This window comes from Salvelinus alpinus, chromosome 5 (genome assembly GCF_045679555.1).
Source record: "Salvelinus alpinus chromosome 5, SLU_Salpinus.1, whole genome shotgun sequence".
In the NCBI taxonomy this organism is placed as follows: domain Eukaryota; kingdom Metazoa; phylum Chordata; class Actinopteri; order Salmoniformes; family Salmonidae; genus Salvelinus; species Salvelinus alpinus.
Genome location: NC_092090.1, coordinates 46,884,283 through 46,903,232, shown reverse-complemented (window position 1 = coordinate 46,903,232; position 18,950 = coordinate 46,884,283). Strand labels below are relative to the sequence as shown.

Here is an 18,950-nt window from a genome sequence, read left to right as displayed (position 1 = left end):
TCCATGATGACAGTCATTTTTCCCATATTGGTTTCAGTCAACGTCCGTGTAAAGGGATATTGTCAGTCAGTTTGAGGTGGTTTTAAAGGGACGGGCTTGTAGTCGCGCAAGATATCCGTGCAGGACCTCCCGTGACAGCCAGTGTGGAGCAATTTCTCATGTCAGTCTGCAGAGTATCTATTGTAATTCTTGTGCTTCACCTCGGTGGTTGGTCAATAAAAGGCTTTATTTAGGCCTAAGCGTTGCAAAGAATGTTGTTTGCCAAGCGTCTCACTTGTTGACCGCAGTGTGCTGCCGAAATAGGTATCATGCTCATTTACTCAAGAATCTCACACGTGATTTAGCTATTTCAATGTCTCCGATCGGTATTGAATGATTTTTTTTTTGTCTACACAGATGGGTTAGACCTACACTGACACGCAATAAGAATGGATTATTGTTCATAATAAAAATATCTCATTACTCTTTAGTCAAACGAAGGGTGTATAGGTTGCCATATGGCCTACAGTTTCTGTCTCTCAATATAACTTCCAAGTCTATCTCTCTTGAAAGTCAGCGACTCGAACAAGCTTTTACAATAGTGCAAACTAGGCCTACTATAAACTTGGACTTTATCGCATAACAGCAAAACAATATATATATATATCTCCCCTTCCATTATTGACAAATGAAACTCATAAAGTGCGTATGCATAGCCTGTCTATTCAATATTTTCGATTTCATTTGTAGGTTTACGAGGCCCAGATAGGTAGCCTATATCTGATATCATCGGATTACATTGGTCATAATAGTTATAAAGCTTTTGATTTGGGCGTATATTTTCCCGTAGGCCTATATTCCCCTAAGCAGCCACATGGCAAAATAAAACCCCATATTTGAGCTTCCCAAAATATAGCTAAATATAAAGTATGTGTGCGTCTGTCTGTCTGTGTGTGCGTGTGTGTGTGTGTGTGTGCGCGCAAGTGCGCACTTGTGTGAGTCTGACCACCTATGTGTGTGTGATTTGACAGCATATCTTTCTTCACGAGAATAATCATTTTTTTGTCATCACACATCAGTCTGTTGTGACTTTGAACTTGTACTGTTTTTCCTGCCAATGTCTGTCCCATTTCCTTTACTCGGGCTTTTGTCCACCCCACACAGCGACTCCGTTACCCCCTCTTCCATCTCCATGTACTCCGCTTTATCACCCAGCGAAGAGCCTGAGGGGGAACCTTTAAATTTTTTGAGAAAGTTGGGGAAATATGGGCAGGCAGGTGGTGGGGTTTCAACAACCGGTGGCGAGTCTGCTTCATTATCAGTCTCCCTGTGGTAGAAGTAATTGAAGTTGGATACAATGACGGGCACTGGAAGAGCTATGGTTAACACACCCGCTATGGCACAGAGCGAGCCAACTATCTTCCCACCGACAGTTATTGGTTTCATGTCTCCATATCCGACCGTGGTCATAGTGACGACAGCCCACCAAAAAGCGTCGGGAATACTTGTGAATTGAGACGCGGGTTCGTCTGCCTCCGCGAAGTACACTGCACTCGAGAACAAAATGACACCAATAACGAGGAAGAAAATCAGAAGCGCTAGTTCCCTCATACTGGCGCGGAGGGTATGTCCGAGGATCTGCAGTCCTTTGGAGTGCCTGGAGAGTTTAAATATGCGAAAGACTCTGACAAGGCGGATTATTCTCAAGATTGCAAAACTCATTGCCTGGTCCCCCTTGCCTTGCTGTTGAGCAAGATCTGTGCCGAGCGTGATGAAATAAGGCAAAATGGATACAATGTCTATAGTATTCATAATGTTTTTAAAGAAATCCGTTTTACTTGGACTTGCAAAGAAGCGCACTATAATCTCAAATGAAAACCAAATAATGCATACCGTCTCCACAATGAAAAATGGGTCGTTAAAGGGGGTCTGTCCATGGGGTTCTGTCGAATTATCTCGTGGTTTAAGGTATTCTTTTTCGTCCCTGAACTCTGGCAACGTTTCCATACAGAAAATGACTATTGATATAACGATGACTAAAACCGACACGACTGCAATCCCTCTCGCAGGTTGTGAGCTCTCTGGGTATTCAAAAAGAAGCCAAACTTGGCGTTTGAACTCGTCCTCTGGTAAGGGTTTCTCTTCCTCTTTGACAAAACCCTCATCCTCCCGAAACTTCAGCATTGCCTCCTCCCCAAGTTCATAGAATTTCACCTCCTCAGAGAAGATGTCAAAAGGTACATTTTGCGGTCTCTTCAATCGCCCCCCCGACTGGTAATAATAAAGAATGGCATCGAAGCTTGGTCGGTTCCTGTCAAAAAAATATTCGTTTCTTAGAGGGTCGAAGTACCTGATTCGTTTGTCCGGGTCTCCCAAAAGAGTGTCAGGAAACTGTGTGAGAGTCTTAAGTTGAGTTTCAAACTTTAGTCCGGACACATTAATAACAACTCTTTCGCAGCACACATACTCACTGTAAACATTTTCGTATCCTGATTGGGGATGTCTATCTGTGAGTGAGACAGTCTCTTCATCATCCATATTACAGAGAAAACTGGAACTCTTGCTTCCCCCGTCCTCCTCTTCTCCTCCTTCCGCCTCGTCCTCCTCTATCATATCCTCCTCGGATCCAAGTAGCGCCAACTCCGAGTGGCGCAAGTCCCCACCGAGAGTCTGGCGACTCCTTCTCCAACGTCCTACACCGCGTTGCTTTATCCTTTCTCTGAGAACCTGCTGCTCAGACTCATGGTGGTGCTGCTGTGGCTGTTGCGAGGAGGAGGGGCGCGAGGCGGTACTGCCGCTACTGTTGTTGGCATTTGATGAGGAGGCGGTGCGAGACTGATGCTGCTGGTGGTTGTTAAGGAGGTGGCCAGAGGACTCCCCTCCCTCTCCAGTTGCTGCACCTTCAGCAGCGGCTGTTGCCTGCTGTACCTGTCTCTCCCTTTCGTGCTCCCTTTCCCGTGCGCGAGCATACCCATAAGGCAGTCGAGTTTTGCACCCATTATCTGAACCTATCATGGCAAACTCCATTTTGAGGAGGGGGTAAATTCAGTTCCCAGTGAATGATATGATCCCTTTAGCGACGACCCGTGTAGGCCAATGGAAAGTAACAAGTTGTAGCAAAGGGCGCACAGGTTGGCTGATCCTGCTTTGACAGATAGCAGGCACCTGTTATTCAGTGAGGCGTAGGTGAGTTAAGAATGCGTAATTAAAGGTCAATTTTTTAACACAGTTCACGTTGTCGTTGACATAAAACACATTACTATATTTTTGTAAACGAACTCATATTTTATGACATCATTATTACAGCCAAGTGAATATAGGCTGTGATTGTGTAGGCCTTAAATGCTTTTCGAATGTATCGCCTATTAAATCACCAGATATTGGACAATATATTCACAAAACCACCTCATGTGTCCCTCAGGTGGTTAACTCCAGTGTGAGTACTTGCAGAAATACGGCATTTTTTCATTTTCGTGGTCCCTCCTGGGTGCCATCTTAGGTGATGAGAAAACCGGCCCTTTTATCCTGTACACCTTCAGTTATTCTGAATGACTTTATTCTGCTGACGTCTTCAGCAGCAGCTGCAAGGGAGAAAGAGCAGTTCGATTAGACAACCTACAAATGTATGTATTCAAATGCATGTCCCGTGTTTGGGCGATGCATGCACTAAAGCCTACGCATCACCAACTTAAGACCAGCAAACACGACAAGTCTAATAATACTAATAATTATAATGACAATATTTATAACACGAATGAATCATTAATCGTAATAATAATAATAACTAGCATGGCAACAGGAGACAACGCATGATAACTGCAACATTAGTCTGTGTAGTTAATCATAAACATTCCTTCAATTACGCACGAAATTGTTTTCACCCTGTTAAAAAAATACCCCACCTTCATTCATTTAGACATTCTACTTACATTTGATAAAGGCCGAACGAAATCGTTTCAGCACCTTACAAAATGTGCTGTAGGTGAGGATGCAATTCCTTGGTTTGCCCAATTTCGCATCTTGTTTTGGGAATATTAAAATCCCTCGACGTATCCAACCGGCGAACATGTCACCTATACATCTGTGTTCGATTGCACTCGAGGGATGACACTTTTTTTGACGCGTCTCGACGTTGTCTTGTCTCAATTCAACAGGATCTATCTATTGAGTATCACCCCCATTCCCGAAAAAAGATCCACCGCTGCATCAGTGCTGGCAGCGAAACAATATAAAACGCAGCTCTAGCGAGTATCAATAGCTCAGCCTATTCAAAGAAGCTGCGTCGGAAAAAGAGGGGAAATTAAAGTTTATGTTGATATGTGAAATAACCCACGGTTAAGTTAGCGCATCACACATCTGTCGGTTGCCTCTACCTCCCCTATTTCCCATTGTGCGTGTTATTGAGGAGTTGTGCCTCGTCCAAGTCGAGCATGTGCCGCAGCGCATGCAGAGCTCGATCATCCCCCAGTGGATAGAGCGGGTCACTACGCACCTCAGCCACCACCACCACTTCAAACACTGGGATCAAATCAAATCAAATTTTATTAGTCACATACACATGGTTAGCAGATGTTAATGCGAGTGTAGCGAAATGCTTGTGCTTCTAGTTCCGACAATGCAGTAATAACCAACAAGTAATCTAACCTACAATTCCACAACTACTACCTTATACACACACAAGTGTAAAGGGATAAAGAATATGTACATAAAGATATATGAATGAGTGGTGGTACAGAACGGCATAGGCAAGATGCAGTAGATGGTATAGAGTACGGTATATACATATGAGATGAGTACTGTAGGGTATGTAAACATAAAGTGGCATAGTTTAAAGTGGCTAGTGGTACATGTATTACATAAAGATGGCAAGATGCAGTAGATGATATAGAGTACAGTATATACATATGAGATGGGTAATGTAGGGTATGTAAACATTATATTAAGTGGCATTGTTTAAAGTGGCTAGTGGTACATTTTTACATAATTTCCATCAATTCCCATTTTTAAAGTGGCTGGAGTTGAGTCAGTATGTTGGCAGCGGCCGCTAAATGTTAGTGGTGGCTGTTTAACAGTCTGATGGCCTTGAGATAGAAGCTGTTTTTCAGTCTCTCGGTCCCTGCTTTGATGCACCTGTACTGACCTCGCCTTCTGGATGATAGCGGGGTGAACAGGCAGTGGCTTGGGTGGTTGTTGTCCTTGATGATCTTTATGGCCTTCCTGTGACATCGGGTGGTGTAGGTGTCCTGGAGGGCAGGTAGTTTGCCCCCGGTGATGCGTTCTGCAGACCTCACTACCCTCTGGAGAGCCTTACGGTTGTGGGCGGAGCAGTTGCCGTACCAGGCGGTGATACAGCCCGACAGGATGCTCTCGATTGTGCATCTGTAGAAGTTTGTGAGTGCTTTTGGTGACAAGCCAAATTTCTTCAGCCTCCTGAGGTTGAAGAGGCGATGCTGCGCCTTCTTCACGACGCTGTCTGTGTGGGTGGACCAATTCAGTTTGTCCGTGATGTGTACACCGAGGAACTTAAAACTTTCCACCTTCTCCACTACTGACCCGTCGATGTGGATAGGGGGGTGCTCCCTCTGCTGTTTCCTGAAGTCCACAATCATCTCCTTTGTTTTGTTGACGTTGAGTGTGAGGTTATTTTCCTGACACCACACTCCGAGGGCCCTCACCTCCTCCCTGTAGGCCGTCTCGTCGTTGTTGGTAATCAAGCCTACCACTGTAGTGTCATCCGCAAACTTGATGATTGAGTTGGAGGCGTGCATGGCCACGCAGTCGTGGGTGAACAGGGAGTACAGGAGAGGGCTCAGAACGCACCCTTGTGGGGCCCCAGTGTTGAGGATCAGCGGGGTGGAGATGTTGTTACCTACCCTCACCACCTGGGGGCGGCCCGTCAGGAAGTCCAGGACCCAGTTGCACAGGGCGGGGTCGAGACCCAGGGTCTCGAGCTTGATGACGAGTTTGGAGGGTACTATGGTGTTAAATGCTGAGCTGTAATCGATGAACAGCATTCTCACATGGGTATTCCTCTTGTCCAGATGGGTTAGGGCAGTGTGCAGTGTGGTTGCGATTGCGTCGTCTGTGGACCTATTGGGTCGGTAAGCAAATTGGAGTGGGTCTAGGGTGTCCGGTAGGGTGGAGGTGATATGGTCCTTGACTAGTCTCTCAAAGCACTTCATGATGACGGAAGTGAGTGCTACGGGGCGGTAGTCGTTTAGCTCAGTTACCTTAGCTTTCTTGGGAACAGGAACAATGGTGGCCCTCTTGAAGCATGTGGGAACAGCAGACTGGGATAAGGATTGATTGAATATGTCCGTAAACACACCAGCCAGCTGGTCTGCGCATGCTCTGAGGACGCGGCTGGGAATGCCGTCTGGGCCTGCAGCCTTGCGAGGGTTAACACGTTTAAATGTTTTACTCACCTCGGCTGCAGTGAAGGAGAGCCTGCAGGTTTTGGTAGGGGGCCGTGTCAGTGGCACTGTATTGTCCTCAAAGCGGGCAAAAAAGTTGTTTAGCCTGTCTGGGAGCAAGACATCCTGGTCCGCGACGGGGCTGGTTTTCTTTTTGTAATCCGTGATTGACTGTAGACCCTGCCACATACCTCTTGTGTCTGAGCTGTTGAATTGCGACTCGATTTTGTCTCTGTACTGGGACTTAGCCTGTTTGATTGCCTTGCGGAGAGAATAGCTACACTGTTTGTATTCGGTCATGCTTCCGGTCACCTTGCCCTGGTTAAAAGCAGTGGTTCGCGCTTTCAGTTTCACGCGAATGCTGCCGTCAATCCACGGTTTCTGGTTTGGGAATGTTTTAATCGTTGCTGTGGGTACGACATCGTCAATGCACTTCCTAATGAACTCGCTCACCGAATCAGCATATTCGTCAATATTGTTGTTGGACGCAATGCGGAACATATTCCAATCCGCGTGATCGAAGCAGTCTTGAAGCGTGGAATCAGATTGGTCGGACCAGCGTTGAACAGACCTGAGTGCGGGAGCTTGTTGTTTTAGTTTCTGTTTGTAGGCCGGAATCAACAAAATGGAGTCGTGGTCAGCTTTTCCGAAAGGGGGGCGGGGGAGGGCCTTATATGCGTCGCGGAAATTAGTATAACAATGATCTAGGGTTTTTCCAGCCCTGGTAGCACAATCGATATGCTGATAGAATTTAGGGAGTTTTGTTTTTAGATTAGCCTTGTTAAAATCCCCAGCTACGATGAATGCAGCCTCAGGGTGTGTGGTTTCCAGTTTACAAAGAGTCAGATAAAGTTCGTTCAGGGCCATCGATGTGTCTGCTTGGGGGGGAATATATACGGCTGTGATTATGATTGAAGAGAATTCCCTTGGTAGATAATGCGGTCGACATTTGATTGTGAGGAGTTCTAGATCAGGTGAACAGAATGACTTGAGTTCCTGTGTGTTGTTATGATGATCACACCACGTCTCGTTAATCATAAGGCATACCCCCCCGCCCCTCTTCTTACCAGAAAGATGTTTGTTTCTGTCGGCGCGATGCATGAAGAAACCAGCTGGCTGCACCGACTCCGTTAGCGTCTCTTGAGTTAGCCATGTTTCCGTGAAGCAGAGCACGTTGCAATCCCTGATGTCTCTCTGGAATGCTACCCGTGCTCGGATTTCATCAACCTTATTGTCAAGAGACTGGACATTGGCGAGTAGTATGCTAGGGAGTGGAGCGCGATGTGCCCGTCTCCGAAGCCTGGCCAGGAGACCGCCTCGTTTTCCCCTTTTACGGCGTCGCACAGGGTCGCCGGCTGGGATCAGATCCATTGTATTGGGTGGAAGGCAAAACACTGGATCCGTTTCGGGAAAGTCATATTCCTGGTAGGAACGATGATGAGTTGACGTTAATCGTATATTCAGTAGTTCCTCCCGACTGTATGTAATGAAACCTAAGATTACCTGGGGTACCGATGTAAGAAATAACACATAAAAAAACAAAATACTGCATATTTTCCAAGGAACGCGAAGCGAGGCGGCCATCTCGTTTCGGCGCCGGATGTTGTTTTGGTCAAATGGTCAAATGCAACTGTTGTCACCTATCAAAGGTAACCCTCCAAAGTGCCATTGATATCATTTGACCGTCTACTATGCAACCAGATCGAAAGACACATGGAGCACATGCATCCTGCACCATCTCGAAGCGAATGCAAAGTTAAAAAGTAATAAAACAGGCACAACAAATTATTTAAAAAATGGATAGCAAATCTGTGTCTCTAGTCAGCTTCAGACAGAAGTAGAGACAGTTTTTTGACCTGTCTTCAAAGTATTGACCTAATGGACTAGTTGCGATTAACTTATGCCTACATTTACAGAATTTCATCATCGAATAGCATAGTATAGAATAGATACTTTATTGTTCATTTGGTTCGAACGGAGATGTCTGCCTTTTCCCCAACGGTGTGTTGGGGAAAAGTTTCTCTAGCAGAAATTTTTATACATCCATAGTATAAAAAGGATATTACAATCTTAAGAAATTAAGATTAGTTTCTCTAATGTTTCTCTAGCAGAAACATGCTAGAGAGACAAGGGGTCAGTCTTCGTACAGTGCGCCTGGATGGAGAGCAAATGTCAGTTATGCCAGCAATCTCTAAGGCCAAAGTCAACCTGATGTTATGGTAGCTGTATACTGATATTCTAATGCGCTATTATTTATATATATATATACACAGTGCCTTCGGGGAATATTCAGACCCCTTGACTTTTACCACATTTTGTTACGTTACAGCCTTGTTCTAAAATGGATTAAATAAATAACAATCCTCAGCAATCTACACACAATACCCCAGAATGACAAAGCGAAAGCAAGTTTTTAGACATTTTTTCAAATTTATTAAAGATAAAAAACAAAAAGACCTTATTTACATAGGTATTCAGACACTTTGCTATGAGACTCGAAATTGAGCTGAGGTGCATCCTGTTTCCATTGATCATCCTTGAGATGTTTCTACAACTTGATTGGAGACCACCTGTGGTAAATTCAATTGATTGGGCATGATTTGGAAAGGCACACACCTGTCTATATGAGGTCCCACAGTTGACAGTGCATGTCAGAGCAAAAGCCAAGCCATGAGGTCAAAGGAATTGTCTGTAGAGAGCCGAGACAGGATTGTGTCGAGGCACAGATCTGGGGAAGGGTACCAAAACATTTCTGCAGCATTGAATGTCCCCAAGAACACAGTGGCCTCCATCGTTCTTAAATGGAAGAAGTTTGGAACCACCAAGACTCTTCCTAAAGCTGGCTATCTGGCCAAACTGAGAAATCGAGGGAGAAGGGCCTTGGTCAGGGAGGTGACCAAGAACCCGATGGTCACGCTGACAGAGCTCCAGAGTTCCTCTGTGGAAATGGGAGAACCTTCCAGAAGGACAACTAACTCTGCAGCACTCCCCCAATCAGGCCTTTATGGTAGAGAGGCCATACCGAAGCCACTCCTCAGTGAAAGGCAAATAACAGCCCACTTGGAGTTTGCCAAAATGCACCTAAATGACTCAGACCATGAGCAACAAGATTCTCTGGTCTGATGAAACCAAGATTGAACTCTTTAGCCTGAATATCAAGCCTCATGTCTGGAGGCAACCTGGCACCATCCCTACGGTGAAGCATGGTGGTGGCAGCATCATGCTGTGGGGATGTTTTTCAGCAGCAGGGACTGGGAGACTAGTCAGGATCGAGGGAAAGGTGAACGGAGCAAAGTACAGAGAGATCCTTGATGAAAACCTGCTCCAGAGCACTCAGGACCTCAGACTGGGGCAAAGGTTCACCTTCCAACAGGACAACAACCCTAAGCACACAGCCAAGACAACGCATGGGTAGCTTTGGGACAAGTCTCTGAATGTCCTTGAATGTCCAAGTCAGAGCGCGAACCTGAACCCGATCGAACAGCTCTGGAGAGAGATGAAAATAGCTGTGCAGCGACGCTCCCCTTCCAAACCTCATACGGCTTGAGAGGACCTGCAGAGAAGAATGGGAGAAACTCCACAAATACAAGTGTACCAAGCTTTTAGCATCATACCCAAGACTCAATGCTGTAATCGCTGCCAAAGGTGCTTCAACAAAGTCCTGAGTAAAGGGTCTGAATAATAATGTAAATGTGATATTTCAGCTTATTTATTTTATTAACACAAACATTTATTTTAACGTGTTTTTGCTTTGTCATTATGGGGTATTGTGTGTAGGTTGAGGAGAGAAAAAAACAATTTAATGAATTTTAGAATAAGGCTGTAACGTAACAAAAGTCAAGGGGTCTGAATACTTTCCCCGGTGGGCCTGGCACATACTACCCCGTTCAAAGGGACTTAATAATTTTGTCTTGCCCATTCACCCTCTGAATGGTACACATACATAATCCATGTTTCAATTGTCTCAATGCTTAAAAGTCCTTTAACCTGTCTCCTCCCCTTCATCTCAGCTGATTGAAGTGGATTTAACAGGTGACATCAATAAGGGATCATAGCTTTCACCTGGATTCACCTGGTCAGTCTATGTCATGGAAAGAGCACATTTTGTTGTGTTACTGCCTGAATTTAAAATATATGCAATTTAGATTGTGTGTCACTGGCCTACACACAATATCCCATCATTTGAAAGTGCAACTGTTTTACTTTTTTTTTTAAACAAATGTATAAAAAATTAAAAGCTGAAATGTCTTGAGTCCTATTGGTAGATGGGTAAAAAAAAAGCTGACATTGAATATCCCTTTGAGCATGGTGAAGTTATTATTTACACTTTGTATTGTGTATCAATATCCCCAGTTACTACAAAGATACAGGCATCCTTCCTAAATTGCTGGAGAGGAAAGAAACCGCTTAGGGATTTCACCATGAGGCCAACAGTGAATTTAAAACAGTTACAGAATTTAATGGCTGTGATAGAAGAAAACTGGGGATGGATCAACACCATTGTACTTACTCCACAATACTAACCCAAATGACAGAGTGAAAAGAAGGAAGCCTGTACAGGATACAAATATTCCAAAACAAACAGCTTCAAATAATATTATCATCAACGCCACAATGTGGTTCTGAGAGCCCTGGTATTCAGCTAGCAAGAAGCTAACATCCTCATGTCACTCCATCAAAAGTAATGTTGTACTCACGATGGATTTCATCAGCTCTCCAGTGTAATTGCTTGCTCTCACTCTTACACACTGCGCATGCGCAATCCCGTAACCGCTTGCACACCTTATTTATGGATCTCTTAAAGGGACAGTGCCATCTAGTGTATATAAATTAATACAGCTATGCTCTTTTACCACCTGGCTACATAATGATTACACAGCACACTGGGTATCCAGATTGGAAGCCTCAGGAACCAAATGAAACAGAGGGTGCATGTTATTGGTTGCCTGACGACCCTTAATAAACCCTGTGTAACGGCGGTCCTCCTCCTCTTCATCCGAAGAGGAGGAGCAGGGATTGAACCAAGGTGCAGCGCGTTGAAATGACATGAATGATTTATTAAATAAACAAAACGAACAAACACGAAAACGAACTATACTTGAAAATGATACAAAATAACAAAACGAAAGTAGACAAACCTGAACAACGAACTTACATACAACGTGAAGAACGAAATGAACAGGAACAGACTACATGAAATGAACAAACCGTAAACAGTCCCGTATGGTGCAAACATCGACACAGACACAGGAGACAACCACCCACAAACAAACACTGTGAACAGCCTACCTAAATATGACTCTCAATTAGAGGAACGCCAAACACCTGCCTCCAATTGAGAGCCATACCAGGCAACCCTAAACCAACATAGAAACAGATAACATAGAATGCCCACCCAAACTCACGTCCTGACCAACTAACACACAAAACTAAACAGAAAACAGGTCAGGAACGTGACATAACCCCCCCCTCAAGATGCGTACTCCGAACGCATCACCAAAAAGTCCAGGGGAGGGTCTGGGTGGGCATCTGACCACGGTGGTGGCTTAGGCTCCGGGCGTGGTTCCCACCCCACCATAATCAATCCCCGCTTCCTTAGCCTCCCCACAATGACCACCCTCCAAATAACCCCACCTAAATTTAGGGGCAACACCAGAATCAAGGACAGCTCTGGGACAAGGTAGTTCAGGACATAGGGATAGCTCAGGACAGAGGGATAGCTTAGGAGAGAGAGGTAGCTCAGGATAAAGAGGTAGCTCAGGATAGAGGGGCAACTCCGGACTGAAGGGCAGCTCCGGACAGAGAGACAGCTCTGGACTGAGGGGCAGTTCTGAATTACTAGCCGCTTCTGGCTGAGGGACAGCTCATGGCTGACTGACGGCTCTGGACGCTCATGGCAGGCTGACGGCTCTGGACGCTCATGGCAGGCTGACGGCTCTGGACGCTCATGGCAGGCTGACGGCTCTGGACGCTCATGGCAGGCTGACGGCTCTGGACGCTCATGGCAGGCTGACGGCTCTGGACGCTCATGGCTGGCTGACGGCTCTGGACGCTCATGGCTGGCTGACGGCTCTGGACGCTCATGGCTCTCTGACGGCTCTGGACGCTCATGGCTCTCTGACGGCTCTGGCTGCTCATGGCTCTCTGACGGCTCTGGCTGCTCATGGCTCTCTGACGGCTCTGGCTGCTCATGGCTCGCTGATGGCTCTGGACGCTCATGGCAGGCTGACGGCTCTGGACGCTCATGGCAGGCTGACGGCTCTGGACGCTCATGGCAGGCTGACGGCTCTGGCAGATCCTGTCTGGCTGGCGGCTCTGGCAGATCCTGTCTGGCTGGCGGCTCTGGCAGATCCTGTCTGGCTGGCGGCTCTGGCAGATCCTGTCTGGCTGGCGGCTCTGGCAGATCCTGTCTGGCTGGCGGCTCTGGCAGATCCTGTCTGGTTGGCGGCTCTGGCAGATCCTGTCTGGTTGGCGGCTCTGGCAGACCCTGTCTGACGGACGGCTCTAGCGGCTCCTGTCTGGCGGGCGGCTCTAGCGGCTCCTGTCTGGCGGACGGCTCTGTAGGCTCATGGCAGACGGGCGGCTTTGCAGGCTCATGGCAGACGGGCGGCTTTGCAGGCTCATTGCAGACGGGCGGCTCAGACGGCGCTGGGGAGACGGATGGCTCAGATGGCGCTGGGGAGACGGATGGCTCAGATGGCGCTGGGGAGACGGATGGCTCAGATGGCGCTGGGGAGACGGATGGCTCAGATAGCGCTGGGGAGACGGATGGCTCTGGCCGGATAAGGCGCACTGTAGACCTGGTGCGTGGTGCCGGAACTGGAGGCACGGGGCTAAGGACACGCACCTTCATACTAGTGCGGGGAGCAGGGACAGGGCACACTGAACTCTCAAAGCGTACTCTATACCTGGTGCGTGGTACCGGCACTGGTGGCACCGGGCTGAGGGCACGCACCTCAGGACTAGTACGGGGAGAAGTGACAGTGTGTACAGGACTTAGGAGACGCACAGGTGGCTTAGTGCGTGGGGCCGGAACTGGAGGCACCGAACTGGATACACGCACTACAGGGAGAGTGCGTAGAGGAGGAACAGGGCTCAGGAGACGCACTGGTAGCCTAGTGCGTGGTGTAGGCACTGTAGGTACTAGGCTGGGGCGGGGAGGTGGCGCCGGAAATACCGGACCGTGCAGGCGTACTGGCTCTCTTGAGCATTGAGCCTGCCCAACCTTACCTGGTTGAATGCTCCCGGTCGCCTGCCCAGTGCGGGGAGGTGGAATAACCCGCACCGGGCTGTGTAGGCGAACCGGGGAAACCATGCGTAAGGCAGGTGCCATGTATGCCGGCCCGAGGAGACGCACTGGAGACCAGACGCGTTGAGCCGGCCTCATGACACCTGGCTCAATGCCCAATCTAGCCCTACCAGTGCGGGGAGGTGGAATAACCCGCACCGGGCTATGCACACGTACAGGAGACACCGTGCGCTCTACTGCGTAACACGGTGTCTGCCCGTACTCCCGCTCTCCACGGTTAGCCTGGGAAGTGGGCGCAGGTCTCCTACCTGCCCTTGGCCCACAACCCCTTAGCCCCCCCCCAAGAAATTTTTGGGAGTTACTCACGGGCTTTTCGGGCTTCCGTGCAAGACGCGTCCCCTCATAACGCCGGTTCCCTTCTCCGGTTGCCTCTGTTCTCCTCAGTGCCTCCACCTGTTCCCATGGGAGGCGATCCCTTCCAGCCAGGATCTCCTCCCATGTGTAGCAACCTTTACCATCCAATACATCGTCCCAAGTCCATTCCTCCTTCTTTCGCTGTCCCTTACTCCGTTTACACCGCTGCTTGGCTCTGGATTGGTGGGTGGTTCTGTAACGGCGGTCCTCCTCCTCTTCATCCGAAGAGGAGGAGCAGGGATTGAACCAAGGTGCAGCGCGTTGAAATGACATGAATGATTTATTAAATAAACAAAACGAACAAACACGAAAACGAACTATACTTGAAAATGATACAAAATAACAAAACGAAAGTAGACAAACCTGAACAACGAACTTACATACAACGTGAAGAACGAAATGAACAGGAACAGACTACATGAAATGAACAAACCGTAAACAGTCCCGTATGGTGCAAACATCGACACAGACACAGGAGACAACCACCCACAAACAAACACTGTGAACAGCCTACCTAAATATGACTCTCAATTAGAGGAACGCCAAACACCTGCCTCCAATTGAGAGCCATACCAGGCAACCCTAAACCAACATAGAAACAGATAACATAGAATGCCCACCCAAACTCACGTCCTGACCAACTAACACACAAAACTAAACAGAAAACAGGTCAGGAACGTGACATAAACCGTAACAGTCCCGTATGGTGCGACAAACACTGACACAGACACAGGAGACAACCACCCACAAACAAACACTGTGAACAGCCTACCTAAATATGACTCTCAATTAGAGGAACGCCAAACACCTGCCTCCAATTGAGAGCCATACCAGGCAACCCTAAACCAACATAGAAACAGATAACATAGAATGCCCACCCAAACTCACGTCCTGACCAACTAACACACAAAACTAAACAGAAAACAGGTCAGGAACGTGACACCCTGTTTGGTCAGGATGTATGAGCTTGTTAATAACTTTCTCTAGGTGCATGGCTAGAACTTTTGGCATACATCTTCATTTCTTTTCCGATTAAACTGATTAGCCGAAAATTAAGCACAATTTGTGAGTTCTTTTCCTTTCTTAGAGATTAGGGATATAATAGCTGTATTGATGTCTCTGTGGAATTGTCCTTTTTCAATAAAAATGTTAAGTGAGTTGAGAATGAGTTCAGGAGGTATTCCATCAATACCAGGAGCTTTATCTTTCTTCATATTTAAAAGACCAGCTTTCAGTTCAGATAAAGTGAGAGAGTTTGGGCAACGTAAGGATCTCCAAGAACTGCCGACAAGCAGAAGTATCAAAGCTATGTGAGGAATTGTATAAATCTGAATACTACGCTCTAAAAGTTGCATTTATTTTTGTAGGATCAGATATCAGCCTTTAAACAGCTTAGAAAATTCCAGAAAATTATGTTGTGGCTTTAGAAGCTTCTGATAGGCTAATTGACATTATTTGAGTCAATTGGAGGTATAACAGGGGATATATTTCAAGGCCCTACCTTCAAACTCAGTGCCTCTTTGCTTGACATAATGGGAAAATCAAAAGAAATCAGCCAAGACCTCAGAAAAAAATTGTACACCTCCACAAGTCTGGTTCATACTTGGGAGCAATTTCCAAACGCCTGAAGGTACCACGTTCATCTGTACAAACAATAGTACGCAAAGGGGAGGCTTGCAAGCCGAAGAACACCATCCCAACCGTGAAGCACGGGGGTGGCAGCATCATGTTGTGGGGTTGCTTTGCTGCAGGAGGGACTGGTGCACTTCACAAAATAGATGGCATCATGAGGTAGGAAAATGAATGTGGATATATTGAAACAATAGTATGCAGGTATAAACACCATGGGACCACGCATCCGTCATACCGCTCAGGAAGGAGACGCGTTCTGTCTCCTAGAGATTAATGTACTTTGGTGCGAAAAGTGCAAATCAATCCCAGAACAACAGCAAAGGACCTTGTGAAGATGCTGGAGGAAACAGGTACAAAGTGTCTAAATCCAAAGTAAAACGAGTCCTATATCAACATAACCTGAAAAGCCGCTCAGCAGGGAAGAAGCCACTGCTCCAAAACCACCATAAAAAAAAGCCAGACTACGGTTTGCAACTGCACATGGGGACAAAGATCGTACTTTTTGGAGAAATGTCCTCTGGTCTGATTAAACAAAAATATAACTGTTTGGCCATAATGACCATTGTTATGTTTGGAGAAAAAAGGGGGAGGCTTGCAAGCCAAAGAATACCATCCCAACCGTGAAGCACAGGGGTGGCAGCATCATGTTGTGGGGGTGCTTTGCTGCAGGAAGGACTGGTGCACTTCACAAAATAGATGGCATCATGAGGTAGGAAAATTATGTGGATATATTGAAGCAATATTTCAAGACATCAGTCAAGAAGTTAAAGCTTGATCGCAAATGGGTCTTCCAAATGGACAATGACCCCAAGCATACTTCCAAAGTTGTGGCAAAATGGCTTAAGGACAACAAAGTCAAAGTATTGGAGTGACCATCACAAAGCCCTGACCTCAATCCTATAGAACATTTGTTGGCAGAACTGAAAATAGGTGTGCGAGCAAGGAGGCCTACAAACCTGACTCAGTTACACCAGCTCTGTCAGGAGGAATGGGCCAAAATTCACCCAACTTATTGTGGGAAGTTTGTGGAAGGCTACCCGAAACGTTTGACCCAAGTTAAACCATTTAAAGGCAATGCTACCAAATACTAATTGAGTGTATGTAAACTTCTGACCCACTGGGAATTTGATGAAATAAATAAAAGCTGAAATAAATCACTCTCTCTACTATTATTATTCTGACATTTCACATTCTTAAAATAAAGTGGTGATCCTAACTGACCTAAGACAGGGATTTGTTACTGCGATTAAATGTCAGGAATTGTGAAAAACTGAGTTTAAATGTATTTGGCTAAGGTGTATGTAAACTTCCGACTTCAACTGTACATATGCACACACTGTACATAGATATTTCTATTTTTATTTTTATTTTATTGAGTGTACGTTTGTTTATGTGTAACTCTGTGTTGTTGTTTTTTCTGTGTTGCTATGCTTTATCCTGGCCAGGTCTCAGTTGTAAATAAGAACTTGTTCTCAACTGGCCTACCTGGTTAAATAAAGATAAAATAAAATAAAAGGTCAGTTAGTTCCAGTCTACTTGTTTTTAGCTCAATTTCTCTCTCTGTTGAATAGTTGTTTTTAATAGAGTCTTCCAGGATTTTACAAGGAAGACTTTCCAATTCACTGATTTTATGAAACCTTAATTTCTGTAAATTAGAGGATAATTAGAGGATGTGTAGTGTTTCCTCTTATGAAACCTTTTACAGCTAATCATACCATAGTTGAGTCCTCCACTGAGTGGTATTTATTTCAAAAAATTATTTTAAATTGGATCTAAACTGAAAGATTAAGTCAAGAGTTGTGTAGTAAAGTATTATTAAACCTCAATCTCAGCGCACACGTTTTCATTGGGAAGATTTGAAATGTACAAAGAATGGGATTATGATCAGATAAAATGGCCGGTAATGTTTTTATAAGTTCCTGGCAAAAAGACTGGCAAAAAGTGCTCTTCACTGGCGAGTTGCGGTTTTGTCTCAACGGGTGCGTTTATTGTCGAAGGAATGAGCGTTACACCGAGGCCTGTACTCTGGAGCGGGATCGATTTGGAGGTGGAGGGTCCGTCAGGGTCTGGGGCAGTGTGTCACAGCATCATCGGACTGAGCTTGTTGTCATTGCAGGCAATCTCAATGCTGTGCGTTACAGGGAAGACATCCTTCTCCGTCATGTGGTACCCTTCCTGCAGGCTCATCCTGACATAACACTCCAGCATGACAATGCCACCAGCCATACTGCTCGTTCTGTGTGTGATTTCCTGCAAGACAGGAATGTCTGTGTTCTGCCATGGCTAGCGAAGAGCCCGGATCTCAATCCCATTGAGCACGTTTGAGACCTGTTGGATCAGAGGGTGAGGGCTAGGGCCATTCCCCCCAGAAATGTCAGGGAACTTGCAGGTGCCTTGGTGGAAGAGTGGGGTAACATCTCACAGCAAGAACTGGCAAATCTGGTGCAGTCCATGAGGAGGAGATGCACTGCAGTACTTAATGCAGCTGGTGGCCACACCAGATACTGACTGTTACTTTTGATTTTGACCTCCCCTTTGTTCAGGGACACATTATTCAATTTCTGATAGTCACATGTCTGTGGAACTTGTTCATTTTATGTCTCAGTTGTTGAATCTTATGGTCATACAAATATTTACACATGTTAAGTTTGCTGAAAATAAACGCAGTTGACAGTGAGAGGACGATTATTTTGTTGCTGAGTTTATAATGGGTTACATCCTTCACTCATGCTGCCAAACATACCCTCGTAAAACTGACCATCCTACCGATCCTCGACTTCGGTGATGTCATCTATAAAATAGCCTCCAACACTACTCAACAAACTGGATGCAGTCTATCACAGTGCCATCCATTTTGTCACCAAAGCCCCATACACTACCCACCATTGCGACCTGTACGCTCTCGTTGGTTGGCCCTCGCTTCATACTCGTCGCCAAACCCACTGGCTACAGGTGATCTACAAGCCTCTGCTAGGTAAAGCCTAGCCTTATCTCAGCTCACTGGTCACCATAGCAGCACCCACTCGTAGCACGCGCTCCAGCAGGTATATCTCACTGGTCACCCCCAAAGCCAATTCCTGCTTTGGTCATCTTTCCTTCCAGTTCTCTGCTGCCAATGACTGGAACGAACTGCAAAAATCTCTGAAGCTGGAAACACTTATCTCCCTCACCAGCTGTCAGAGCAGCTCACAGATTACTGCACCTGTACATAGCCCATCTATAATTTAGCCCAAACAACTACCTCTTCCCCTACTGTATTTATT

General features: G+C 46.2%; 1 protein-coding gene across 2 annotated transcripts; it reads right to left on the bottom strand.

The window, feature by feature from the left end:
• Positions 1-710: 710 nt before the first annotated feature.
• On the bottom strand, positions 711-11,152 carry LOC139576275 (potassium voltage-gated channel subfamily A member 1-like). 2 transcript variants are annotated; one of them, XM_071402179.1, is made up of 2 exons: positions 11,090-11,152; positions 711-3,560 (listed from the first exon to the last, which is right to left on the bottom strand). In XM_071402179.1, exon 2 carries the CDS (start codon positions 3,004-3,006, stop codon positions 1,048-1,050), a length of 1,959 nt encoding a protein of 652 aa, XP_071258280.1. In that variant the 5' UTR covers positions 3,007-3,560; positions 11,090-11,152; the 3' UTR covers positions 711-1,047. The 2 variants fall into 2 exon arrangements, with proteins under 2 accessions (XP_071258280.1, XP_071258281.1); XM_071402180.1 differs by lacking the exon at positions 11,090-11,152 and adding an exon at positions 3,909-4,378.
• Positions 11,153-18,950: the final 7,798 nt, after the last annotated feature.